At 45.5% G+C, this 27,410-nt stretch overlaps 1 protein-coding gene across 1 annotated transcript; it reads right to left on the bottom strand.

The window, feature by feature from the left end:
- Positions 1 to 10,482: 10,482 nt before the first annotated feature.
- LOC130043978 (zinc finger protein 793-like) lies at positions 10,483 to 19,656 on the bottom strand. The gene is made up of 4 exons (XM_056136523.1): positions 19,603 to 19,656; positions 15,458 to 15,587; positions 14,530 to 14,625; positions 10,483 to 11,516 (listed from the first exon to the last, which is right to left on the bottom strand). Exons 1-4 carry the CDS (start codon positions 19,615 to 19,617, stop codon positions 10,531 to 10,533), a joined length of 1,227 nt encoding a protein of 408 aa, XP_055992498.1. The 5' UTR covers positions 19,618 to 19,656; the 3' UTR covers positions 10,483 to 10,530.
- Between the last annotated feature and the right edge of the window lie 7,754 nt (positions 19,657 to 27,410).

Here is a 27,410-nt window from a genome sequence, read left to right as displayed (position 1 = left end):
AAAGTATTGTTAGGGCTGGTGCAATAGTACAGTGGGTAGGATGCTTGCCTTGCACAGGGACAACCCTGATTCAATCCCCAACACCACATACAGTACTGCAAGCCTGTCCCGAAGTGATCCCTCAGCACAGAGTCAAGAGTAAGGCCTGAGCACTGCTTGGTGTGTCCCCCAAACAAAATTAAAAATAAAAGAAGAAAAGTACTGTTAGAGCTGAAATCAGTGAAATTGAAAGTGGAAATCAAAAGCCGATTCTTGAAAGGCTAGAGAGAGAGTACAGGGATTATTGAATTCACCTGGCATGCGACCCACTCCAGATCAATCTCAGACACCATATATTTCTTCAAGTACTGCCAGCAAGCATTACTGCAGATTTAATGGACATTGAAAATTTAATCAGGGAATATTATGAAAAAACTACTTTTAATAATAGTTTTTCATTGTGAAAATTTTGAAATGGACTGATTCTCTGAAGACATAGACCTATATCCATTTAATGAAGTTGATTCAAGGGTATTCAGTGGGTCTTTCAGGAGACAGGGTTTCCACCCTAAAACCATTGTCCAGTTGGTCCATAACCTAACGAAGCAACTAGTACCTGTTGCTGTGACTACAGCTGTTAAGGGTCTAGAGACATAGTATAGCAGGTAATGTACTTAACTTGCATGTGGCCCACCCAGGTTTGGTCCCCAGCATCCTATTTGGTTCCCCAAGCTCATGAAGCGTGCATAGATTTTTAACAAGTGCATAGATGCTCAGAGATAAGATCAAGGATTAAGTTATGTTCTGCATGCAGGAGATCCAGGTTCAATCCCCAGTACCTCATGATCTCCTGAGTACCATCAGCAGTAACTCTAAAGTACCAAGTCTCGTGTAATCCCTGAGCATCACCAGGTGTGAACCCAAACAAAAAATGCTTCTCAATAATACTGAGAAGGGGGGCCAAATGTATGGAGTTTGCCTTATAAGCCACCAATCCTCCCACATATCTGGTACCTTATAGTGGCCTCCAATAACCACTAGGGGTCACTCCTGAACACAGAGCCAGGAATAACTGGTGTGGCCCAAATACAGACAAAATTACTGGAATAAGAAGTCTGTAATTCATCACAATAAGTTCAGGAGCTCCTGAGCCCATAGTTGTGGCACAAAAACACACACAAAATTACAGAATCTTTACCAACAACACAGAAAAAGCAATTAACAAAAAGAACCATTTATGATAAAATCAGCAAAATAGAAACAAAGGAGAGTTTCTTCAATTTAGTAACACCGACAAAGCCCTACATACTACACACATCACTAACATACTTAGTGATGAAGTCTGGAGAGAGTACAATGGGTAAGGCGCTTACCTTGCATGCAACTGGCCCTGATTTAATCTCTGGCACTGCATGTGGTTATCACAGCACCACCTGGAGTATCTCCTGAATACAAAGCATCATTGGGTATGGCCCAATCTCCTCTCAACCCTGTAGGGGCCGGAGATACAGAACAGTGGGTAAGGCTTGTCTTGCATGAACCAATCTGGGTTTAATCCCAGGCACTCCTTATGGTCCCCTGAACCCACCAGGAATGATTCCTGAGCACAATGCCAGGAGTAGGCATTGTGAATCCTGAGCACAGCCATGTTTGATCCAAAAACCAAAAAAGAAAAAAAATGAAAAAAAAAAGTTGTTTTCTGAGATCAGAAGCAAAACAATATCAGATCTAGATCTCAGAATTCTTTGGTAGAACGCAAATATTGCCTGTGTGTATGGGGCCTGTGTTTATCCCTCATGGTAAATGTCCCTACCAAAACCCAGAGGATACAGTGGTCTGCTCCTGGTGAGTATATTTAGCACCTGGGCATAGGTGATACTTATTTAAAACACATACATGCATTTGTGGTTAAAAAGAGTACAGTGGGTGGGTGCTCCCCTTGCGCACAGCTACCAAGATTTGCTCTCCCGCATATCATGTGGTTCCCTGAGCACTACCAGGAGTAATTCCTGAGTGCAAACCCAGGAGTAAGTCATAGAGTATTTCTGGGTGTGGCCCCCAAACACACACACACACGCACACACGCACACACACACTTTACTGCTAGAGAATTTCTGCTTACATAGGGCTCCCATTTCGTGGCCTGAGAGATAATACAACAAGTAGGACACTTGTCATGCACATGGCCTACATGGGGTAGATCCCAGGCATCTCATTTGGTTCCATGAGCACCGCCAGGAATGACTCCTGAGCAGAGCCAGGAGTAAGCCCTGAGCACAGCCAAACGTGACCCAAAAACAAATAAACAAAAAATTCTTTTCAAAGGGGCCACCCAGTGAAGCAGAGAGGGCTTCACTGTACCCCTTTCAAAGGTACTCCCAGCTCCTGTGTTGGACCAGCCAAGCTGATATAACTAACCCAGGATTGTATGCTCCAAGAATGCTGCTGTGGGGGACCCCCAAGGCAACACAGTGTGGTTCTTGAGGGTGAAGAGCTGTGGGGTGCCAGGGATAGAACTCAGTGTATCACACGTGTTAAGCATGTGCTCTACTCCCTGAGCCATGGCCCCAAACTGCTTTTTATTTTGCTTCTTTTAAGTTGTTTTTATACTGTAAACGTAAAGCCCTGGGTATATGTTGGGGGCGGGGGACAATGAGATGGCATAAAGGAGAAGAATACATGTGTGGGATGCACAGGGCCCAGGCTGGAGTCCAGTGCTATGTGGTCTCTCAAGTATGGCCTGATGTAGCCCTGGTGGTCTTCAACACTGCTGGACAAACCCCCACTCATGCCCCCAAATGAAGGAAAACCCCTGCAACTCATTAAAAATCCTTTGGAAATTCATTTAATTTTTAATTCATTTACATTTTGCATATCATTCAGGGCCAGAGCAATTGCACAAGGGGGTAGGATGGTATATAAAATTTATTTTGGTTTTGGGGCCACACTCAATGATACTCAGGGGTTAGTCCTGTTTCTGTGCTCAGAAATTACTTGGCAATATAGGATGCCAGGGTTCAAACCTGGGTCATAGGCAAGGCCATACCTGTTGTACAGTCTCTCAGGCCCCAAAGTCACTCCACTTTTGTGTACTTAAAGCTCTAGCCTGGGGATGATCTTGGTTATTTTTTGCTCTCATCAGACATTTCTCCTTTTGTAAACTAGTATAATGAATTACCTGAATAGATATTTAAAAAATAACTCATTTTTGCGGGGGGGGGGGGGCGGTGGTTGGAAACCATCTGGCTATGTTAAGGGCTTACTCCTGACTTTATGCTCAGGAATCACTCCTGGTGGGGATTGCGGGGGCCAGGGAGAGAATTCAGATGGGCCACACGCAGAGTAAACATAGTAAGCCCTGTACTGTTTGGCCCTAAAAGTAACTCATTTTGACCACTGAGGCACTGTACTGGATCTTCCTGGTTTTCTGAGAGAGCACTGAATCCTAACTACTAGTCAACCAGGGAGAGTGCTTTCTGCTTTTCTGAATGGATGATCAAGGATATAGACGCTAGTTTCGTGGTGAAGATGAGCCAATTGTGATAGATAGCTTTATTGTGATCTTGAGACACATCGAGGGGAGAAAACTCCCAGGGAGGAACTTGATCCCCTTCACCTTTCTGGTAGAGTTCCAGAAGGTTGTCAAAGCTCCTGGTAAGTTTCAGAACTCTTCTGCTTCCTCCCAAGCACTCCAGGACCCTGCTATGGTGTTTGTAACCACCCAGTGATTAGCTCCTGGAGGAGTTCAGCCATTTTTTTTGAGCTATTGGTAGTTTTAGAATACATTCCTTCTTTGAACTGCTATAGTTTGGTCATTGGAAGGGTGGAAGCATGCTTTTGGTGAAATCATTTCCACATATTTTTTTAAATGATTTTTAAAAAAATTTTTTTGGTGTGTATGGGAGACACACTTGACTATACGCAGACCTTAGCCCTGACTCTTCATGGTGGTGCTTGGTGGACCAGAACGGGATGCTAAGGATTGAAACTGAGTCAGCTCAGTGCAAGACAAGCTCCTTACCCCCTTACTTTCTCTCCACCCCTTTGTTTGGTTTCAGTTTGGGGAACACTCCCAGCTGTGCTCCTGGTTTCGTTCTAACCCTGATGGAGTAGTGCTGAGACAGCTCTACTCGGTGTGAAACACCTTTATTCCAGAACACAGTTTATCTTGACCTGGATTCACAATCAGGAACCAGGGGGTTGGGGACTTTTCAATGGGCCAAGCAGGGAAATAGCCAGAGTTTTGAAACTTATAAATGGATCTTTTTCTAACAGGGAATCCTCAGGCAGATGCTATAGGGTGGGGTCTTTTTTTGATGCATTATTTTAATTTTTTGATTTAATCACTGTGAGATACACAGTTAAAAGGTTGTTCATGATTGGGTTTCAGTCATACAATGTGCCAATACCCATCCTTTCACCAGTGTACATTTCCCATCATCAATGTCCCCAGTTTCCCTCCCACCATCTTCCCCACCCCCAACTGCCCTACCTCCCCCTACCCCAGCCTACCTTTATGACAGTCTATGGCAGGCACTTCTCTCTCTCTCTCTCTCTCTCTCTCTCTCTCTCTCTCTCTTTCCTTCTGGACATTATGGTTTGCAACATAGGCACTGATAAGGCACATATATATGCATATATATTTATGTGTGTGCATATATATATGTATATATATCCCTTTACCTACTTTCAGTACTCTATTCTTTTGCTGAGTGATCATTTCCAACTACTGCTATCTTACTGGTATCACCTCTAGCCTGTTCTCCCACCCTTTCATTTGTGGCGAGCTTCCATCCATGGACCAGTCCTCCTGGCCCTTGTTTTTATTGTCTGTGGGTAATAGTCTCATATTACGCTTTTTTTTAGAGTGCAATCATTCTACATCTGTCTCTCTCCTTTTGACTAACTTCACTCAACATGATATGCTTCATGCCCACGTATGAGCAAATTTCATGACTTTTGTAACAAAGAGTAGATGGCAGGGGCCTGAAGTGATACAGGGAGTAAAATAATACAGTCTTGCATGTGGCTGACCAGGAGTGATCCTGCTGGGTGTAGCCCCCCAAATCAAAGCCAAACAGAAAGACAAAGCAGATTTTGTTCCTGTTTATATAAAAATAGTCTCCTGTTCTTACATAGCCTTCTAAGAAGACTCAGGCTGCCCTCAGGAATGCACCCAGAAGTCACTGTGGCATTTAGAGACAAGATGAGGTCTTGTCTGATTTAAGTGGCTTCCATACCATCAGAATGAAGCTGAATGTCCTGATATCCTGCTCATGTCTGGTAACTTCACCAAATAGCCTTTATGGAAAGCATGTTTGTCTCCTTCAACAGACTTTTATTTTATTTTTTGCTTTTGGGTCACACCTGGAGATACACAAGTGTTACTCCTGTTATATCCATATGGGATGCTGGGAATTGAACCCGGGTCAGTTGCATGTAAGGCAAATGCCCTATCCGCTGTACTATTGCTCCAGCCCCTTCTAGAAGGTTCTTTCCTGGGGCTGGAGTGATAGTACAGCCGGTAGGGCATTTGTCTTGCATGCAGCCGACCCATGTTCAATTCTCAGCATCCCATATGGCCCCCTGAGCACTGCCAGGAGTATTTCCTGAGTGCAAAGCCAGGAGTAACCCCTGAGCATTAACAGGTGTGACCTGGAAGTGACTGTGGAGACACTCTCCTTAACTGCTACTTTCCTTAACTGCTGCTCTCCTTAACTCCTGCTGCCCTGGAGACCTTAGAGCTCCCCTGCTGCGATCTGGAGCCCCCGGACATCTGCTGCCTGTCCCAGAGGCTTCAAGTCTGAACAAGCTGGAATTGAGTGGGAACAAGATTTTCTCCATCGCTCCAGGAGTGTTTAAGGTGCTGCCGTTGCAGGCCTCGGGTACCCTGCAGGAACTTGACCTCAGCGGCTGCAAGCTGCGAGGTGAGCTCCTTGGGGTCCTGATGCTGGCCTTATATTGCTGCCTCCACCTCCACAAGCTCAACATCTTTGGCAAAAACATCTCCAGGGCCACTCTGCAGAGCCTGCTTCAGCATCTGGCAGGGATGCCCAAGTTGCAGTGCGTGTTCTGCCCAAGCTGCAGCATGTGTTCTGCCCGCCCCTGTGGAGTGCTTTGAACAGTAGGACAGGTGGTCCAGCATAGCGGCTGGACTCTGTAAAGGCCATGGCCAGCATGGCTGTGCGTTTCTTGTGACAGGACTTGGAAGTAACGTTTGCCCTAGGTAGGCACAGTGATTTCATTCTACCAGATGGAACAGCAACTGATTTTTACTATTTTTAAAACAGCTAACAATAGGGCCAGAGAGATGATCTGCACAGGTGTTATGGTGTTTACCTTATATAACAATTCCAGATTGATCTCCTAGGTTATGTACAGTCCCCTAAGCCCCGCCTGGAGTCATCCCTGAGCACAGAGTTAAGACTAAGTCCTGATCATTGCCAGGGCTCAACCCTCTACCCCATACAAACACAAATGAAAAATATTATTTCTTGGAACTGCCTGTAACTTTCAGATACCATTCTCTTTCTTATATGTTGTGATAAAACTGATTACAAAATTGAACCTATATGGTTTTAAATTCTGGTGATATTCCAAAGATGAAGTTGAGGAGAAGGCAGTAGATAGGCCACTATCTCTGGCCCATCTTGTGTGTGCCACCTTGTCAGAAGACAGAAACATCTGCAAGATTTAATAGGTTCTGGGGCTGGAGCGATAGCACAGCAGGTAGGGCTTTTGCCTTACACGTGGCCGACACAGGTTCGATTCCCAGCATCCCATATGGTTCCCCAAGCACCGCCAGGAGTGATTCCTTAGTGCAGAACCAGGAGTAACCCCTGTGCATCACCGGGTGTGACCCCAAAAGAAAAAAAAATTAGGAGGTTTTGAAACTTCTCCCTTTATTTTTTTCATATTACAAAGTAATATATGTTAGAAGGGCTGGAGCGATAGCACAGCGGGTAGGGCATTTGCCTTGCACGCAGCCAACATGGCCGACCCGAGTTCGATTCCTCCGCCCCTCTCGGAGAGCCCGGCAAGCTACCGAGAATATTAGATATGCCAGACACAGTAACAACAAAGTCTCTAATGGAGACGTTACTGGGCCCGCTCGAGCAAATCAATGATCAACGGGAGGGCCTTTATTTTACTTTACTTTACTTTATATGTTAGAAGAATAAAACAGTACAAAGATATATACGTGAAACAATTATCATAACTTAATGAATACCTGTGTACCATTCCACACTTTTCATATAAACATATACATGCATATGTACACATATAAGGGCTGATTTTTTTCATATATTCATAATTTATATACTCAAAATATATTCATAATTTTCTATTGGTTTTCACATATCATTATGCCATAAATATCTTAACAAATTAATAGTGTTCTAGCCTCCACTCGAATTCCTTCATCTCTCATTTGAGATATGATAATCTGCTACTTTTTTCTTTTTGGCTTTCATTTTCTTTCTACAAATGTCCCATAACCAAACTGCATTACCCATCTCCTCCCAACCCCATGCATAGGCGTCTATATTTTTGCCAATGCACATAAATTACCACATGGGTATGGAAACATATTGACTGCTCATAAACAGCCAGAGGCATCTTGACACTATACCAATGGCTGTGGCAAAAAAAAAAAATCCCCAAACTCAACTGTGCCGGTATTCTTTTAAAATACTCTCCCTGGGATGGTAAAGTGATTCAAAGTACCGGAGAACATACTTTGCATCTAGTATCCCCAGATCCATTCCTACTGTGAATGCCTACCTACCCCGCATCTCTCTGGCCCTATTGTTAGCTGTTTTATAATTTTTTAAAAATTAATCAAATAATCTCTTCCTTTTGCGTATGTTTGAAATTCCATGTTTGTATATGGAATAGCTCAGATATTCAGGTCTAGTTCTATTCTGTTCCAATGATTTATCTATTCCTGTGCTAAAACTATCCATTTGCTTAGTTGACTTCATTTTATATTCTGACATCTGGTAAGAAATGTTCTTTTTGTACTTTGGCTCTGTGCTCAGAGATCACTCCTGGCAAGCTTGGAGGACCATATATGACAGATCAAAAGAGGGTGTGTCACATGTAAGGTAAGTGCCTTACCCACTGTACTGTAGTCCCTCTCCCCCATCATTCTTGTTCTTTTCTAGCATGGCATTTATTTTTCCTTAGAACATTATTATCTATGCACATAGATAAAGAAAAGTCACTGGTATTTAATGTAATTTTGTTTGGGGACTACACCCAGTGATGCTCAGGGGTTAATCCTGGCAGTGCTAGGGGACTGGAATGCTGGAGATTAAACTCCTGGTTCATGCCTGACATCCCATAAGGTTCCCTCCCAAGTACAACTAGGAGTAATAACTGATTGCAGAGCCAGGAGTAACCCCTGAGCATTGCTGGGAATGCCATCACCCCCACAAAACAAAATAAAACAATGTTTCAATCTGTTTCCTTGAGCTGCCATATTGTCCATAAAGATGACCCCATAGTTCAAGGTTCGCTTCCCTGTGAGAATGCCTAATCCGGAATGAGAAAGGAAACATAACCTCAGATAATTTTTGTCAAGAAAACCATTTAACACCCCTCCGCCCCCCTACCCCATCAAGGAAAACTTCTGGCCATCAAGGAGACTATTTTTTCAAAGATTAGAATAATGAAAACACATGGGAATTCACAGGGGACATTTTTGTTTTGCTTTTGGACCACACCTGACAAAGCTCAGGGCTCGAACCAAGGGTTGGCCGCATGCAAGCCAAGAGCCCTCCCCGCTATACTATCACTCTGGCCCCTCCCAGGGAAAATTAGAGGGAAAAATAGCATTATTACTTTTAACTGAAAAATTAAGTTTTCTTTCAGTTTTCACAAAACACCTCTAAATTATAAAGCTCAGGGTATTTCTTCATTTCTATTGACTTGATACAAAAACACTTCATCTAGAGTAAGACAATAGGAATAGGGCCCAGTGAAACAGGATGGACCACTACTGTCTAACTAGTGTGTCCTATAATGAAATTTATAGTACTTGGTTAATAACAGGCTATTCAGCAAGTTCTTACTTAGCTTTGCCTTTTCAGTATTACTAAAGGCAAAATAACGCGATAGCACAGCAGGTAAGGCATTTGCCTTGCACGCGGCCAACATGGCTGACCCGGGTTCGATTCCTCTGCCCCTCTCAGAGAGCCTGGCAAGCTACTGAGAGTATCTCGCCTGCATGGCAAAGCCTGGCAAGCTACCCGTGATGTATTCAATATGCCAAAAACACTAACAACAAGTCTCACAATTAGTTGTGAGATGTTACTGGTGCCCACTCAAGCAAATCGATGAACAGTGCTACAGTTCTATAGTACTATTATTTATTTAATACATGGGCTGGAGCAATAGCACAGGGGGTAAGGCGTTTGCCTTGCACGCAGCCGACCCAGGTTTGACTCCTCCGCCCCTCTCAGAGAGCCTGACAAGCTGCCCGTGACATATTCGATATGCCAAAAACAGTAACAACAAGTCTCACAATTTGTTGTGAGATGTTACTGGTGCCCGCTTGAGCAAATCGATGAACAATGGAAGGACAGTGCTATAGTGCTTATTTAATACATATTTATCAAATAACTTATTTAAAATAATTTATTAATTTTTAAAATTATGATTACTATTACACAAAGGCAACATAAATAAATGTTTTGGATTTTGGGCCACCCCAGTGGCTCTTAAGATTTACTTTTTGCTTTATGCTCAGGGATCACTCCTGGACAGGGTTGGAGGACTATATATGGTCAGTGACACAGTTGGACGTGTGCAAGGCAAGTACCTTACCCTTTATAATTCATAATTTATATTTCCAGCCCCAGTAAATAATTTTTTAGCATTAAAAATATAATAGGGTTTTGGCTGACTTGCCAAAATTAAATATTGCCTTAGTGTTAGGAAGAGGTTAAGAAGAAATGTTAGTTATTTACATATATTACAAAATAGTAGACAAACCATAGCAAGTATAATAACCTAACACTTTTTAGTTGTTCACCAAATTATTATTGTTGGAATTTTTGCAGGGGTGGGGGTGACCCCCAAGGTCACTCCCAAGGGTGCTGTGTTGGCAACAAAACCTCTCTACTCTCTCTTCAGACTTACCATTGTTGTTTCATACTGAAATGACACCCAAAGGCAATGGTTATGTTTAGAGTGAAAAAGCATGGGAAAAGGCATTCCACAGCTAATGCGACATATGTGAGTGACAATAACAATCCATATTAACTGCACATGTACATTTTCAAATATGGATATTGGTTATGTGGCTTAGGGTGATAACGTATTTCACATTCTATTCATGTATTTTGTATTCTGTTTTCATTCAATTTGAATACATTTTAAAAATGTTATATATCAAAGTGTGACATTGTTTATATCTTATAGTGTATTTTAAATGACAGTGTCTGGACAATTCTGTATCACGACTGGCATGTGACATCACTTACTGGAAAACTTAAACCCATGCCAGTTCTCCTAAGCAGGAACAATGAAAACTGTTGATCTTGTTCAAGGCTTTCCCACAATCATGATGTTTTCATTCCTAAAGGTATTCTTCCGAGCATGAATTTTCTGGTGTCTACTAAGGTTTGGCTTCTGGTAGAAAGCCTTGCCACATTCATTGCATCCGTAGGGTTTCTCTCCAGTGTGTGTCCGCCAATGTTTGTTGAGGCATGACTTCTGGCTGAAGGCTTTTCCGCATTCTCTGCAACGATATGGCCTTTCCCCAGTATGTATTTTTCGATGTACATTGAGGTATGACTTTTCGCCAAATGACTTCCCACACTCACTGCACACAAACGGTCTCTCTCCGGTATGTGTTCTCTGATGCTCGCGGCGGTGTGACTTCTGGGTGAAGGCCTTCCCACAGAAAAAGCACTCGAAGGGTCTGATCCCTGAGTGAATTCGCTGGTGCTTGATGAGGGTCGACTTATGTGAGAAAGCTTTCCCACAGTCCGTGCACCCGTAGGGCTTCTCCCCCGTGTGGCTTCTCTGATGCCTGATGAATTCCGACTTGTAGCAGAAGGCCTTCCCACACTCACTGCAGACGTGGGGCTTCTCAGTGGGTGACACCCTCTTCCGTTTGTACACCAGAGAACTGGCAACCGCGGGTTTATACAGCAAGGCCGGGGTAGGGCTCAGTGCTTTCTCGCAGTGGCTGCATTCCCACAGCTTTTCCCCAGTGGCTCTTCTATCATGGTTTGTATGCTGCAACAGTTTCCCATATCTGTAGCACTCATCCTGCTTTTTGGAATAGTTTCTCTTAAAACCAATTAGGTCTAAATGAGAGTTCACAGTCTTGCCGTAGGGGTCCCGGTGACTGGGGTTTGAAATTGAAGGGAAACGATCAGGGCTCATCAGAGGTGAGACTTTGCCAAACTTATTATATACCTGGCTCCTTTCCTTGGTCACTGTTTTCTTGCTGATGAATGCTCCTTGCCTCAGAAGTACTTCTGGCCGCCTTTTTCTCTGGACATTAACTTGCCAAATGTTTTCTGGAGAAAGTAAAGTAAACCTTTCTTTATGACTCTTTCCATTATGATCTGGAATAAAATTATTTGAGAAAATGCCTGAAAAAACTTAAAGGGGGGGCTGGAGTGATAGCACAGCAGGTAGGGTGTTTGCCTTGCACGCGGCCGATTCCCAGCATCCCATACGGTCCCCTGAACACCACCAGGAGTAATTTCTGAGTGTAGAGCCAGGAATAACCCCTGAGCATCGCCAGGTGTAGCCCCCCCAAAAAAGCTATAAATAAATAAATAAATATTTAAAAAAAAAACTTAAAGGGTGCATGGGGCCATAGTGATCATACAGTGGGTAGGGTGTTTGCCTCGCATGTGGCTGACCTGGGTCCAATCCTTGGTATCCCATAGGGTCTCCAAGTACCACCAGGAGCAATTGTGATTCTTGAGTGCAGAGCCAGGAGTAGTAATCCCTGATCATCACTAGATGTGCCCCCAAATACCCCCCCAAATAAAGTTCAAAAGAGGTAACATACAGTAAACTAGGAGGGCAAAGGCTGGGGTCAGCCAAGTCAACAGGGCACGGAGCTCTCAGAGAGCAGGACTGCAAGATGCTTCTTCCTGGGATAGCCATTACAGAAATTCTTAAAAGAGGACAGAGAAAAGCAGATGCGAGACAGAATACAATGGTTTCCTTGAGGCTAATGAGCAGTTTAAAAAAAATCAAAACAGGGCTGGGAGAATATAGCAGGTAAGGTGCTGGCCTGCCTAGTATGTGGCTGACCTGGATTTTATCTCTGTAACATATATGGTCACCTGAGTACAGAGCACACCATCAGCTGTACCCTTTCCCCCCACCCCCAATTAAAATGTACCGAAGGCCACAAGAGTGTGATGCTTAAAAGTATGTGTTCTCTGGGTTGGCCACATTCAAGGCTAATACTCTACTCGCTGTTCTATCTCTCCAGTCTAACAATACTGCAATTTTCATGTTCATAATAAATATTTACTCTGAAAAAATAAAGCAAAAGTATCAGTTCTAGAATCTGACTGCCTGGGTTCAAATCCCTGTTCAGTAACTTAATTTGCTGTATGTTCTTAGACAAGTATCTCTCTCTGCAATGCTTAGGGGCTTAGAAGCTACTCTTGTCATAGTGTTGGGGGAGGGGTTCCGTTCAGGGTCCCAGGAGAACCAAGCAACGCTGGGGACTGAATGCAAGCATATGCTCTAGTGCTTTGAGCCATCTCTCAGCCCTTTAAACAATAAGGCAGTTTTCTCACTGGCGAGAGGGCACTACTGTAAAGGTAGGATGAGTTGAAAGATGTACCAGACCCTGCACAGAGCAAATAATACTGAGAATGAGCCAACACGCTAATGCTGCCACAGCTGCTATTGTGAACACAGAAATGAGAGCAGCGTGGTGGTAATTCAACGACTTCATTCTGGGGAGAAGCACAAAAATGGCTCCTTATAATTAACATAACATTTAATTCAATCATTTAAATATATAATTAAAATGTTAATCAATCAAGACAATATTTAATTAAAACTACCAAATATGAATGGTGCAGGATGTGTGGGAACAGATGACACAGAATTTCCTTGCAAGGTTGACACTGTTGGGAGAAGGAGCTAAAATCCACTAAGCCTTGAGAGTTGATACCAAGTTGATACGAAGCTTAAGGTATGTGCCTTGCATGCAGCTGACTCCTGTTTGGTCTCTAGCACTACAATATGGTCCCATAAGCACTGCCAGGGGTCACCCCTTAGCAGAGAGCCAGGAATAAGCCATGAGCACCAATAAAGGTACCCCCCCCCCCCCCGCAAAATAATAAGAACTAAAAGACCAGCTAAGCAAAACCACACAACTGTTCCTGTCACCTCTAGTTAAGGGATTGTGATGATGGAAGGGATTATGTGGGAACTAAGGTCAAGGGTCTAGCAAGCAGGTTTGAGATGATTCATCTGCAAAGTTTTAGAGACCAGGAAGAAACCAGCTAGAATTAGAGAGTCAAGGACACTTAATTGTAAGAATGACTGAATATGAAAGAGAAGGAATATTGACATTTTTTGGAGAGAGACAGAGATTCTAGAGAAAAAAAAAAACAGTGATACATACAGAGATGTGAGATATAAAGGAGGGAAAGGAGAAACATCCAGATAAGGCAGACATCGTACATGGAGGGCCATCATGCATGTACTGAGACAGCTCACTGGGTGTGCATTCAGGACACAGTTGTAGAGAAACAAAAGCCTAAGAATGGCTCCCAACACTCAAGAAGTGACTGCCGGGAGTAATCCCAAGCATTGGAGGTGGGAGTAGCCTTTGAGTATCATTGGGTGTGGCCCAGAAGCTCAAAATAAATGTGAAAAATACAAAGAAAGCTGAGGTGCTCCCATTGCTTACAAAAGCTTGGGGAGACTGGAGAGAGAGAGAGAGAGAGAGAGAGAGAGAGAGAGAGAGAGAGAGAGAGTCTGTTTATCTGTCTGTCTGTCTGTGTGTGTTTGAGGGACTGGGGGTGGGAGTGTAAACCTGGCAGTGCTTCAGAGTTATTCCCAGCATAGTGCTCTCAGGATCAGGGGGTGCCAGAGAACTGGGGCTCCAGTATGCAAAGCTTGGTCTCTAACCCTTTGAATCACCACCCTGGCTTGCCTTGAGGATTTTACTTTTTTATGTGAAGTGGTGGGTAGTTTGGGCCTCCCAAGTGGTACTCAGGGGGCCCAGGGCCAATCCAGGGGATACCAGCAGTTAGTTCATTGCTAGACACCAAGATTCAGTGTGGCTCCAGTCCTTTGGTGCTCAGGGCAATCCCAGAGATGCTCAGGGCCACACCTGCCGGTTCTGAAGGAACCATGCAATGCCAGGGATGCCAGGGATCAAACCAGAGTAGCAGCATGCAATGAGAGCTTCTTCACCCCTCTACTATCTCCCCAGCCCCTCACCCTGAGGCTTTAAGAGCATGGTGTTGAACAAAATGTCACAGGTCCCAGCCCTCCATGGCATACATTTCCCCCTGTGCCTCTGGCTGCATTCAGTGCACTCACCACGACAGTGGCAGCCGGAGCACGCTGCCTCACAAATCCATGGCGCCTCTTCCTGCTCCAGCCGGAGGATCACATACGGTTTGGTGCCTTCATAACCTGTGCCGGGACATGCCCCAGACCCTGCTGAGCAATGTGGTCCCCAAGGTCATGCAGGTGGCACACAGGCTGCACCAGACGCAGTGTTTGGGGAGCTGATGACAAACAGCCTGTCCTGAATCCCACAGATATGGGGGACCACTGACTCTCAAGCCACACTGACTGCAGCAGCTCAGGATGGACGCCGAGTGTGCCGCTGGCCGCCTCAGTGCAAGTACCATCCTGGCTCTGCTCTGCAGGGGGAGCCTTACTGGCCAAGACGGCTCTGCCTTAGCAGCCCCACAGCAACAGGTGGCACTAACAGTGCCCAACTCATTCGGGCAGATTTTTTGGAGGTCCCTTTCTGGTTTCTAGACCATACCTGGCTGTGTTTAGGGATCATTCCTGGAATACTCCAAGGACTATATGAAGCGGAAGGGATCAAACCTGGATCGGCAAGAGTTTTACCTGCTGTACTATATGTCTCTGGCCCCCTAAGTAAGATGATTTTTCAAGAATAGCTAAAACTGTATCTGGCATATGGAGGGATTATACAGTGAGCAAGTCCCTTGCTTTGCAACGATCCCCAGCACCCCATATGGTTCCCGGAGCTCAACTAATAGTGATCCCTGCATACAGAGCCAGGCGTAAGCCCTGAACACAGTTGGGTATGGCCCCCAAACCAATCTCCTCCACCCCCACCCCCCAACCCCCCAAAATAAATGTCCTTTTTGGCATATAGGAAGTATTTGGAACTTCAAAGGCTCTAGGTGATTCCATTACTTTGAGCAACTGCAAAAAGAGAGGGGATCATTTGAGTGCGTTCTGCACTGCCCCATGCAGCTGTTCTTACCCACTGCCACGAGGTTGCTGTAGGTCTCCAGCATCACATCCCGATACAGGGCCCTCTGCGCGGGACTCAGCCTGTGCCACTCTTCCTGTGTGAAGTTCACAACCACATCCTTGAATGACACAAGTCTCTGCTGAGGACGAAATGGTAGTGAGTACTGTGGTATGTGGGCAGGGGTAGATGTTCTCATGCGCATAGTCCAGAGCTTATGCATTCATGGATCCTAGATGCTATTAATATTCCTGGCTCTGGGCTAGATAAGCCAATGGCATCTGGAAGTCAGTGGCACTGGAAGCCAATGGCATTTACTCTGAGCCAATAAACTGATGCCCCGTGTGTATGAGCCAGGGCCAAACACTGAGGACACAGACATGAGAAGTTCCTGAGCTGAGGAAGCTCTGAGTTTTTAACAAGCAGCTGTGTGTTCTAAAAGCAGTAATAGCAGGATACTGAGGCTATAAGAAAAATCAGTGCTCCACTAAAATGCTCAGGTCCAGGCGGGAATTCTCAGGGCTGTGTGGAACTGAGTCTACAGAGAGACGAAACGTTCCATGCTTAGGGAGGAGCCTGTACTGAGGCAGAGGGGTAAACAGCGATTTCCCACTACCAGAAACGGGGACAGAGGTCCAAGGAGTGATGAGAGGATGATAATGGAAACGCGAATAAGGGAGAGGTGCAAGGTGTATGAAGAAAGCAAATTCAATAAGGCCTATGGTGAGTTCCTTGTATTCTCTATCAAGTGGTACAATTGGTAACTCTAACCAGATTGAAAAGTGAAAGAAGAAAACCATATCCTTAGGGAGAGCACTCAAATCATAGTGTGCAGAGCTGGACTGAAACAAATGAGAATGCTAGAAAGTATTCAATTAATTGGGCTGGAGAGACAGTATAGTGGGGAGGGTGCTTGCCTTGCATGTAGTCGACCTGAGTTAGATCCCTGGCATCCCATATGGTCACCTGAGCACCATCAGGAGTAGTTCCTAAGTGCAGAACCAGGAGTAACCCCTGAGCATTACCTGGTGTGGGCCCAAAATGAAAACAAAAAATAGATGGGACAAATAAAAAAAACAAAAAAATGAGATATTAATCTAATCTCAATCATTATATATTATATTATGTAACGATCTTGGGACTCTGCGCCAGGCTGTTTTCATTTGGGGTGCCCCAGAGGGGATGGGCAAGAGCCCTCCCCACCCCAAGGGACCCAGCCCTGGCAGCCAACCTCTACTACCCAACCGCCACCATGCTCCAGGCCGCTTTCTGGACTGCGTGGCCGACACATCATAAGACACCTCTTACCTATTTTCATACCATGTTTGATGGAGTTCATACAGTAGGCTGCTAAAATCTTAGGGCTGGGATGAATAGAGACGTTACTGGCACCTGCTCAAGTGAATCAACGAACAATGGGATGACAGTGATACAGTGATACAGATTTAACGATCAACTTTGTATTTGGGGTTTTGTTGCTGATATTTTGTCTGAAAGGGAGGGCACAGCGGTGATACTCAACGCATACTTCGAATTCTTTGTTCTGTTTTTGAGTTTAGGGCCAAAAACAGTGCTCAGGACTTACTCTGTGCTGGCTCTGTACTCAGGGATCACTCCTCAGAGGACCATGTATGGTGCTGGGGATCAAATCTAGATCAGAAACATACAAGGCGAGCTGCAAGTCCCTGCTGTACTATTGCTCCACCACTATTTTTGCTAGGTCTTTCTGTTTGTTTGGGGGACATGCTCCTAGTTCTTCACTCAGGGTTTACTCCTGGCCGTATGTACTACTAGAGACGGGACTGGGGTTGGCACATGCAAGGCAAGCACCTGAACCCCTGTATAATCTCTCTGGCCCCTATTTTTTTTTTAGTTTTTGAGCTAAACCTAGAGATGTTTAAGTTCTATCCCTAGCTCTGTATGAGGGCTCACTCCTGGCGACACTTAGGGGATCATATACGGTGTTGGGGATCGAACCAGATTGGGAAAATGTTAAGGTAAGCACCTTAACCCCTGTATTATCTCTCTAGCCCCTTAAAAAACAATATATGACCACACTCTCCTGAAAGGGTAGAAATGGACAAACAGGATGAAAAAGCAATGCTGCTTACAAGCACTCACAGATGGATGTGAGAAAGTAAATGGATGAAGAGAAACATGGTTGGTGGCATAGAGAGAAGTGAAAGGAACCAGATTCTGGAGACCATTTCACCTGTACGACAGCAGGAGGAAGACTGTGCTAGACAGTTAAACCTGCACCCTATAACTTGTGGGGGCAGGGAGGAGGAGGTGCTAGGAAGAAGAAAGGAAGGAAGAGACTCAGGCAAGGAGGTGATGTGGTGATAAATCCAAGAGGTGGAAGAGAAGATGTGTGTGGTGGACGTGTTTGGGTTGGACGTTTTTGGAGGACACTTGGCAGGCAGCAGGGTGGCACAGAATGCTGGCTCAGGGGGAAGGTCAGGAAGGAATAGTCAAGTGTGTCATCAGCACAAAGATGGGGGTGACTGTGAAACTGTGCGCTCTCCCTGCCTAGAGACCAGAGGGGCAGAGAGGCCAGGTCAGGATCCTCCAAGGTCTCAACAGTTAAGGAGTTCTGCGACACAGCAGATGATCTCAATCGAGAGCCCAGAGAGAAGCAGTCTAGTCTGGCACCCAGGCTTGAGGCTGGCAGTCCCCAGGTGACCTGGTTTTGCTCAGAGCACAAAAGTGCTCCAAAGAGCCTACCGCCCGCCCAGAGAAAGCTCAAAGGCTGAGCGCCTGCCGTGCAGGTAGGAGGGCTGGGTTCGATTCTTTGTACTGCACAGTCCCCTGAGCACTCCTGGGAAAGACCCCCAAGCAAGGATCTGAGAGTGGTGCCCAAGGATTGCTAGGTATGGCCTTTATGCCAAAACCAGACCTCCAAAGCCTGAACTCTAAAGAGGCCATTACCTTAGGACCAGCCTGCTGCAAAGGGACATGCCCAGCTACTAATGTGAAAAGGTATGACATTATAATAAAAGAGTATGTAGGGCCAAAGTGATAGTACAGAGGGTAGGGCATTTGTCTTGCACGTGACTGACCGGGTTCGATCCCCTGCATCCCATATGGTCCTCTAGGCATCGCCAGGAGTAATTCCTGAGTGCAGAGCCAGGAGTAACCCTGAGCATCGCTGGGTGTGACCCAAAACAGAGAGAGAGAGAGAAAAAAAAGAATATATATTCAGCTCTTCTTGGCTCCTGTCAAGATACTTGGTTGCTGCAGTGTTGAGGAGTGTCTTATTCTTTACAGCAAGCCCTGGGGTTCATGCTAATGATGTAACTCTCAGAGGGTGGAAGGAAATTAGAGGAAGCATGTTTGTGATTAGAGGGCTAGAACTTTCAGCTCCCTGAATGTGCGCAAGGGATGCGCAGTGCTGGGAATAAAACCTGGGTCACACAGCCGGAGTACAACAGGCCAGGATGCTTGTCTTACACATGTCTGACTGGGGTTCAAGTCCCAGCATCATATATGGTCCCCCGAGTCCTGCCAGGAGTAAATCCTGAGCACTGCCGAATGTAGCCAAGACAGACAAACAAACAAACACAAAGAACACTACCAAAAATACCATTTCAACTCCAGGTCATCTTATAAGATCAGCTAATACCTCTATTCAGTAATTTCTCCCACCCAATCCCAATTCCGTCTCTGCCTTACTAGTATTCCAAGAATCTCCCTACGGGAAACTTCCTCTGTGCAAATCTCCAAGTCTGTTTTCCTAAGAACCCAATCAGCAAATGACAAAATACACATGATTGAAATGCCTGACTTACTTCCTGCCTGCCTGCCTTTTCTTTTTCTTTTCTCTCTCCCTCCTCCCCCAACCCCCGCCAGCCCCACCTTTTTTGTTATTGTTGTTGTTTGTGCAAGGAATCAAACATCACATATGGAAGGTTAAGTACTTTACTGTTGCTACATCACTGGTCCTGCATATAATATTTTCTAGAACAGTTTCCCCAGGAAGTGAGAATTGGGGCTGGGGGAACAACTCAAAGGGATGAAGTACATGCTTTGCGTCTGGAGGCCTCGGTTTGATTACCTGGCACTGCCTGATCCCTGAGCACTGCTGGGTGTGACCCCTAAATAAAACCCCCCCAAAAACTAATGCAGAAGCAAAAGTAAGCTATTAATGGCACACTTACCTGGTACTCAATCATTTTTGGTTGTTCTTTTTCAAGTATTGAAAAAAAGAATTGAGACCTGTGGAGATAGAAATTGAGGGAGAGATAGTGGGGGAAAAGAACAGAATAATGAGGAACCCGGCTATCTTGGACCTTGTGAATATACCAAAACCCTTCTTTGAATCACTGCAGCAGGGATCACTTTTGGCACTACTTGGAGAATGACATGTAGTTTTGGGGATCAAATCCTGGTTTGATGAAAGATAAGCACCTTACCCACTATATTATCTGTCTGGCTCCCAAGATACCTACCTTCCTTCCTTCCTTCCTTCCTTCCTTCCTTCCTTCCTTCCTTCCTTCCTTCCCCCCTCCCTCCCTTCCTCCCTCCCTCCCTTCCTTCCTCTCTCTTTCGAGTGAAACAAGGTCAGTTTTGCTTTTGGTTTGGTTTGGGGGCCACACCAGGTGGTACTTAGGGCTTACTCCTGACTCTGAGCTCAGGGATCACTCCTGCTCATGCGCAGGGGACCATATGGAGTGCTGAAGATGAAACTGGGGTTTGCTGCATGCAAGGGAAGAATTCTAACCACAGTACTATCACTTCAGCCCCAAGCAAGGTAGTTTTTATTAAATGAAACTTGCTTAGAAAAATGTGAGAGGAGGAAAAGAGGGGAAATATGTTTTCAGGAGTGAACATGGGCTTTTCTAGAGTGGAAATAGCAAGCAAAGAAACAGACAAACAAGATACACGGATCTGGTATGAACTTTCTCTTGTATGGGATCAAGGGAGGGGGTACCTCCCAAGTGGTGCTCTGGAGGTTTGCCTCCTGGAAATTCTCTGAAAACCAAGTTAGCAGCTCAATTCAAGGGCCCAAGAATGTGGTGCCGCCCAAGCCCTGTGATGCTAGGGTTTACCCAGGCGACTCCGGCAATGCTCAAGGACCTCCAGGGTTGTGCCTATGATGCTCAGGGAACGAGGAGGGGTTAGGGATCAAACCCAGATCAGCTGCGTACAAGGCATGGGCCTGAACCCCTGTAATAACCCCAGTCCCAAGCTATAAAATCTGTTTTTATTTCTGACCATGGTGTTTCACACCTCTGAAGGCGACCTGGTGGTCCCCCCTCTTCCAGGGGTCACCATTTCGATGCCAAACTTAATGTGGACACCTGATTAGCATAGCACACTACAGTCTCCCATTCACACAAATTCTTTTTATATCTGGAGAGATAGTACAGTGGGTAGAGCACTTGACTTGCACACAGTCAACCAGGGTTCAATACCCAGCACCCCACATGATCCCCCAAATCCCACTAGGAGTGATCCTTGAACACAGAGCTAGGGGTAATATATACCCAGAGTATAACCACGTATGGCCCCCAAAACCTAAACGAAATAAACAAACAAACAATTTTTGGTGAGAGGAAAGAGATAACTCAAAGGACTAAGCATATGCATTGCAGGTAGGGGGCCTCAGTTTAACCCTTGCATTGCATGGTTCCCTGAGCACTGTCAGGTAGCTCAAAAACAAAACAGTAAGAAAATAGTTTTTTTCTTTACTGAGATATAATTTACATGGAATTTATTGTATGGCTTTATTCATTTAACTGTTTACTTTCATTCGACAAATATATTCACCCATGTAACCACACAATCAGGATGCAGGACATTTTCATCACCCTAAAGAATCTTTCCTGAATTTAGTACTCTAATAAGTTTCTCCCCAGCTGGGGAGTTTCTTTCTCTTCTTTTCAATCAACTTTTCTATCTTAAAAATAAATAAATAAAAGTTATTTCCTATATGTCTCTTGTTAGGGAACATCATGATCATAACATATGACAACAAAATTAATTAGTCTTGGTTTTGGGTTTTGGGCTACAGTTGGTGGTGGTTCAGAGCTTACTCCAAGTTCTGTATTTCAGAATTTATTTTTGGACCACACCCCATGTTGCTCAGGGGTTACTCCTGCTGGCTCGGGGCATCGTATGGGGTGCTGGGGACCAAATCTGGGTTGGCCACGTGCAAGACAAACACAACCTGCCTGTACCACCACTCTGGCCCACAAAATTTGTCTTAATAATGTTTAGATTACTCTATATGCTACAAGAGAGAATTAAAGAAATTTTCTTAAAAGTTATATAAAATATGTACTTTTTTGCTTAAACAATCAATTGGTACTATGGCTCAAAAGTCAAATGTTACTTCGCAGAGATCATCACTCGGATACACTCAGTCACAAATTAACAACCAGACCGGACCCTCTCCCAAGCTTTTTGCATGGAGTCCCAGGTTTGATCCCTGGCACCACCAGAACTGACCCCTGGGGAAAGCTAGGATTAGCCCCCAATCACCACATATGGCCCCAAAACAAATAAGATAAAGTAAATAAACATAAGGGGCCAGAGAGATAGTAAAGTGGGTAAGGTACTTGCCTTGCATGCAGCTGACCTGGATTCAATTCCCAGCACCACATATGGTCCCCTGAACATTGCCAGAAGTGGTTACCAAAAAAAAAAAACCCAAATAAATAAATAAATGTAAATCAGAAAGATCATGGGTTGCTCTTTGTCACCCACAAAACCTTACTTTTCCTCTTGGATTTGGCCTTTATCTCCCCAAACTATAAAATCTTGTTCTAAAAGCTTTGACTATTCTCTAATGTTTCATTTTCAATTTGAAATGCAAAATTATCCTGTTGTAATTTACAGAAAATCCCCTTATATTTTGCTTGACATTGCACTATGTCATCATATAAGAAAATCTTGACTAATTTGAAAAATAAGAACTTCAATCTGACACAAAGACTTCTTGGGGTCAGAGATAGTACAGCAGATAAGGCCCTGGTCTTGCACATGGCTAACCTGGATTCAATCACTGACACCAAATCTGGTCTCCCAACCCCCCCTGGGAGTGATCCCTGAGTGCCGAGCCAGGAGTAACCCCTGAGCAACATGGGGTGTGGTCCAAAATTTAAAAAGACAAATAAACAAAACTGTCTTAAGTAAGTTACCACTTTATTTCTTCAAAAATTCCTCATTAATACAGGGGGTCAATAAAAAAGAGGGGAGAGATTTAAAAGATAGTTTTGGGGGTGAAGGTGACAGTTCAAAGGACAACAGTACATGTGCTAGTTCCACCCCTGCACCTATTTATGCAGACCTGCAGTTCCATATCCTTAACTTTCCTGGCTTTAGTCTCTGAATTTCCAGTTTCCTTAAGATCAAGCCCCAGCAAGTCCTTCAATCATAGATATGCATGATGTTCCTAAGCTAGAACCAACCCCAAAAGCTCCATGTTGTGACAGAGTCCTATCTATATAAATCTGACCATCAGAAATTATTAATCATGGACTGGAGCAATAGTACAGTGGGTATGGCACTTGCATACAGCCAACCTGGTTCGATCCCTGGCATCCTATATGATCCAGCATCCCATAGGGTCCGCCAAATACTGCCAAGTGTACGCCAAACACTGCCAGGAATACGTTTGAGTAACCTTTGAGCGTCAGCAGGTATGGCCCCAAAACAAAAACAAACAACAACAAAATCATTAGTCAGGGTCTGGGAGTGCCAAAACATTGCACCCAGGGTTCAATCTCCTGCACTCTCTGTTTCCCAATGCTATGGAGTGTGTCTATCTGTGGGGGAGGGAGGGAATATTATGGATCTAGAGAGAGAGAACAGGAGTTAAGGATCTTGCCTAACATGAAGCAGGACTCAATTTGATCCCTGGCATCACATATGGTCCCTCCCACCAACCCCTGCCTCTCACCGCATCACCAGGAGAGATCCCTGAACAGAGACTGGAATAAGCACTGCTGGGTGCATCCAAAAACAAAACAAAACAAAACACCCTCTCCCAAATACTTTAGTGATAATAAAGCTTATCTAGTCTGAATTATATGGACTCCCTAATCACAAAACCATAATCATAACCAATGATATTTCAATCATGGGATCAATCCCTGACCTTCCTCTCCCCAGTTAGTGCCAGTCCCAAGTCACTGAATCTTACTGATGCTCTTCCAATCCCTTGCTCCACAACCCGAAGCCATTCCCCCACCATCACTGATAAATGAATTTTTAAGTCATCAAAAGAAGGGGAGTTCCTGGAAAGGAGTTGCTGCTGCCAGCACCCACCAAGCCTAAAAGGAGAGCTCTAAGTAGGGCCAAGTGGAATAAACCCACTGTCAACCCCTCCCTAAACTATGTCGGGCGCTCTCCTAACTGCAAGTCTGCCTTCTCCCCTGAGTCTTTTTCTCTCTACTCTCAGATTTCCCAAACTATTATTATTACTATTGTTGTTATTTTTGGTTTGGGGGCCACACAAGATAGTGCTCAAGGGCTTACTCCTGAGTCCTGCGGGTGCCAGGTAAGTGCCCTACCCTCTGTATTCTCTCTCTGGCCCCTTAAACTAAACTATTTTTGCTTCACTGTCTTGTCCTGATATTCTTTTTGTTTGTTTTGGGGCCAAACCCGGGGATGCTCAGCACTCTCCTGGCTCCCTTTTCAGGATGACTCTTGGCAGAGTTAGGGAGAACACATGGGGGCGAGGCAAGCGCCTTCCCCACTGGACTATCTCTTGAGGCGCTCTCTGGCAATTATTTCCCTGTAAACAGAATTTTGTAAAGACCCCAGGACTCAGTGCAGGACTCCCTAGCAAGGACACATGAGCCAAGCAAGGGGGGCTGGGCGGAGGGGGCGACAGGGACAGGACGGGACACTACTGTCCCTCCCCCTCACACACACATACTCCTCCGCAGACAACAGAAGTTATCTAGCACTGAGAACCTCAAGCGTTTTTTCCAGAAACAATGATACCCACCGAACCCCCGTCCCCCCAGCCCTCATCACTGAACCTCAAAGTCTCCACAGTCACCAGTTGCAGATACTCAAACTCCTGCCCACAGAGCTTCGAACCTCCATTCAACAACCAATCACAAGGGCCCACAAGCTGTTCCAATCCGTGTCCTCCAAAAGACCACTAAACCGACTACCCCTATCCCGCCCCCGTGCCCCCCAAGAAGTCAAGACCCCTCATTTATTGACACCCACACAGTCCCTGTCTATCTTCGTCACAGACACCGTAACTGCCTCTTCACAAACCTTGGCCCGACATCACTAACCCTCTCACCGGGCACAGAAACCCAAGCACTTAACCCTTCCGTTGCCTTGGCTCTGACGCTTACGGGCACCTAAAACTGACCCGGCCGGGCCACCGTAGTCGTACGGCATCCAATGCTCCACAATGCCCAAAGTTTTGATCATGTCTCTCACACTGACCTTTCCCATTTATCCCGAATCTGCACCCACGGACCGAAATAGTCGTACCACGCCGCCTCACCCCCGTACAAGCATTTCCCAGCCCCAGTGGCCGCCGCGCAGACTCAGTCGGGACTTTGAGGCTGGCTGCCTCTTCCTGGCAACCTTCCAGAGAAGAGGATTCTGGGCTTTCCAACCTCTCACCGGAAACATGATGGCTGCGCCCGATGGGCAACCTCTGACTGGGGGCAGCCATGGTGGAATCTGAGCCGTAACGCCGAATGGCTTTGTGAAACCTGATCATTAGGCTATGAAGGGGCGGGGAGAATCAAGTGTTTCCATCTTGCTAGACAAGGTCGCCGCGGGTTTTGGCATCTCAGAAGCCCACATCTTCAGTGACCAACGTGTGGCAATGCCCTGACTTCAAAGCTGCGGTTTGTACTGTGAACTACTTTATGAAAATAAAATGTATAAAAATTGTTAAAGGTAAAGGTAAAGGCCCTCCCGTTGATCATGGATTTGCTCAGAGCGGGCCCAGTAACGTCTCCATTGGAGACTTTGTTGTTACTGTGTTTGGCATATCGAATACATCACGGGGAGCTTGCCAGGCTCTGCAATAAAAATTGTTAAAAAAAAAAAAAAGCTGCAGCTTTGTCTCCAGCTAGGACGGCTGTACAGGAAGATGGGCGCGCACATTTCTACCGTTTTCTGTGTGGGGCTGGAGTGATAGCTTAGCGAGTAGGGCGTTTGCCTTGCAAGCGGCTAACCGGTGTTCGATTCCCAGCATTCCATGTGGTCCCCCAGGACCGCCAGGAGTAATTCCTGAGTGCAGAGCCTAGGAGTTAACCCCTGAGCATCGCCAGGTGTGACCCAAAAAGAAAAAACAAACAAAAAACTTTACCGTTTTCTGCGTGCAAATGGGACGCGGCCCTTTCATAGCAGGAACTCCAAGGAAAGTTTTTTATTTCCTGTGCCTTCTCAGGAGTTTAAGAGCAGAGCTGCTAAAGTGCTTGCCTTGATAGCGTAGGACCTGTATTCGATCCCCGTTATCCCATATGGTACCACAGCCCCGCTAGGAGTGATCCCTCTGCACAAAGCCAGGAGTAAGACTCAGGAAGGGGCTTAACTTGGGGGGGGGGGGGGAGATGGGAGAGACAGTGTGTAACCAGCGCTTAGCTTGCTATTTAAAATGTTGAAGCCTGCGACTTTCTTTGTCCCCGAAGCTAGGATGTGAGTGCAAGTAGTTGATTTGACACTGTTAAGAGAGGAGGGACACATTGATGAGCAGAGTGAGCAGAATAGCTTACTTCCACCCCCCTCCCTTCCTCTCTCTCTCTTCCCCTTCCCCTCTTCCTCTATCCCTCCCTCTCTTTCTCTCATCTAAGAAAGAAAGAGAGGGAAGGAAAGAGAAAGAAAGAAAGAAAGAAAGAAAGAAAGAAAGAAAGAAAGAAAGAAAGAAAGAAAGAAAATCTTTACAGGACGAAGGGTGGGGAGAGGGGAAGTCACTCACCCAGAGGTGTTCCGGGCTTATTCTTAGTTCTGTGCTCAGGTACCTGGAGGTGCTTAGGGGGACCATATGTGGTGCTGGGGATTGAACCTGGCTTCTCATGAGGATGTGAGTTGGTTGCATGCAGAACAAATGTTTTACTATCTCTCTGATACCAAGAAGCAGCATATGCTGTATTTGGGGTTGAGGGTGGGTACACCCAGCAGTGCTCAGGATTTTCTCCTTGTTCTGTGCTCAAGGATCATTCCTGGCAGGGCCCAGGGTACCATATGAGGTGCCAGGGATTCAACCTGGATTGGTCTGTGCTCAAGGACCACTCCTGGTGGGGTTTAGGGGGACCATATGGGGTCCCATGGATTAAATCTGGGTAGGCACATAGGAGGCAAGTTCCCTACCCAACGTACTTTATCTCCAGCCCCAAGAAGGATACCTTAAAATTATAGGCAGTTTGAAGAAATATTACAAGAAAACAAATAGTAAATATATATTAATTTGACATATCAGGACTAGTAGACAGAGAGAATCAGGAGAGAAAAGGATATGGCTAGTTAACTCTAAGTCCTTCTACCCTAAATTCAGTGGTATGTCCTCAATCCTGGCGTTCATAGGGTCCAGCTTCTTAGGGAGCATACCGTCCAGCTGCAGTATTCTTCTGGTGTCCAGGGCACTCGATAGGAACCCCAGACCATGTGCTTCAGCTTCAGCAGCCCCGCCAGATGCTTAAGCAGACTCTGCAGGGTGGCCATTGAGATGTTTTCTACCAAAGAAGTTGAGTTCTTGGAAATGGACGCAGAAGACCAGAAGTGTCTCCAGGATGACATTCCCAGCTGCCAGCCACTGAGGTCTAATTTCTGCAGGGTTTCCAGGGCCTCCTGAAGCAGAGCCTTTAATACACCTAGAGCCACACAGAAAAGACAACTGTCTCTCAGGGCCGGCTTTTTCAGACTCGAGACCTGTGGGCTCTGGGACAGGCAGCAGATGTCTTGGGGATCCAGGTCACAGAAGGGGAGTTCCAAGGTTTCCAGGGCAGCAGGCAGGTAGCCAAGGAGATATGGAAACAATCAC

Source organism: Sorex fumeus, unplaced genomic scaffold (assembly GCF_029834395.1).
Source record: "Sorex fumeus unplaced genomic scaffold, SorFum_2.1 ptg000122l, whole genome shotgun sequence".
Lineage (NCBI taxonomy): Eukaryota > Metazoa > Chordata > Mammalia > Eulipotyphla > Soricidae > Sorex > Sorex fumeus.
Note: the sequence above shows the minus strand (reverse complement) of the source record. Positions and strands in the feature narration are given on the sequence as shown.

Coding starts and splice junctions, on each gene's coding strand:
- LOC130043978 (XM_056136523.1), bottom strand. Junction 14,626..15,457: donor CAGCAACCTCGTGGCAGTGG/GTAAGAACAGCT, acceptor GTCCCGGCACAG/GTTATGAAGGCACCAAACCG. Junction 11,517..14,529: donor CTCCGGCTGCCACTGTCGTG/GTGAGTGCACTG, acceptor TACTTTCTCCAG/AAAACATTTGGCAAGTTAAT.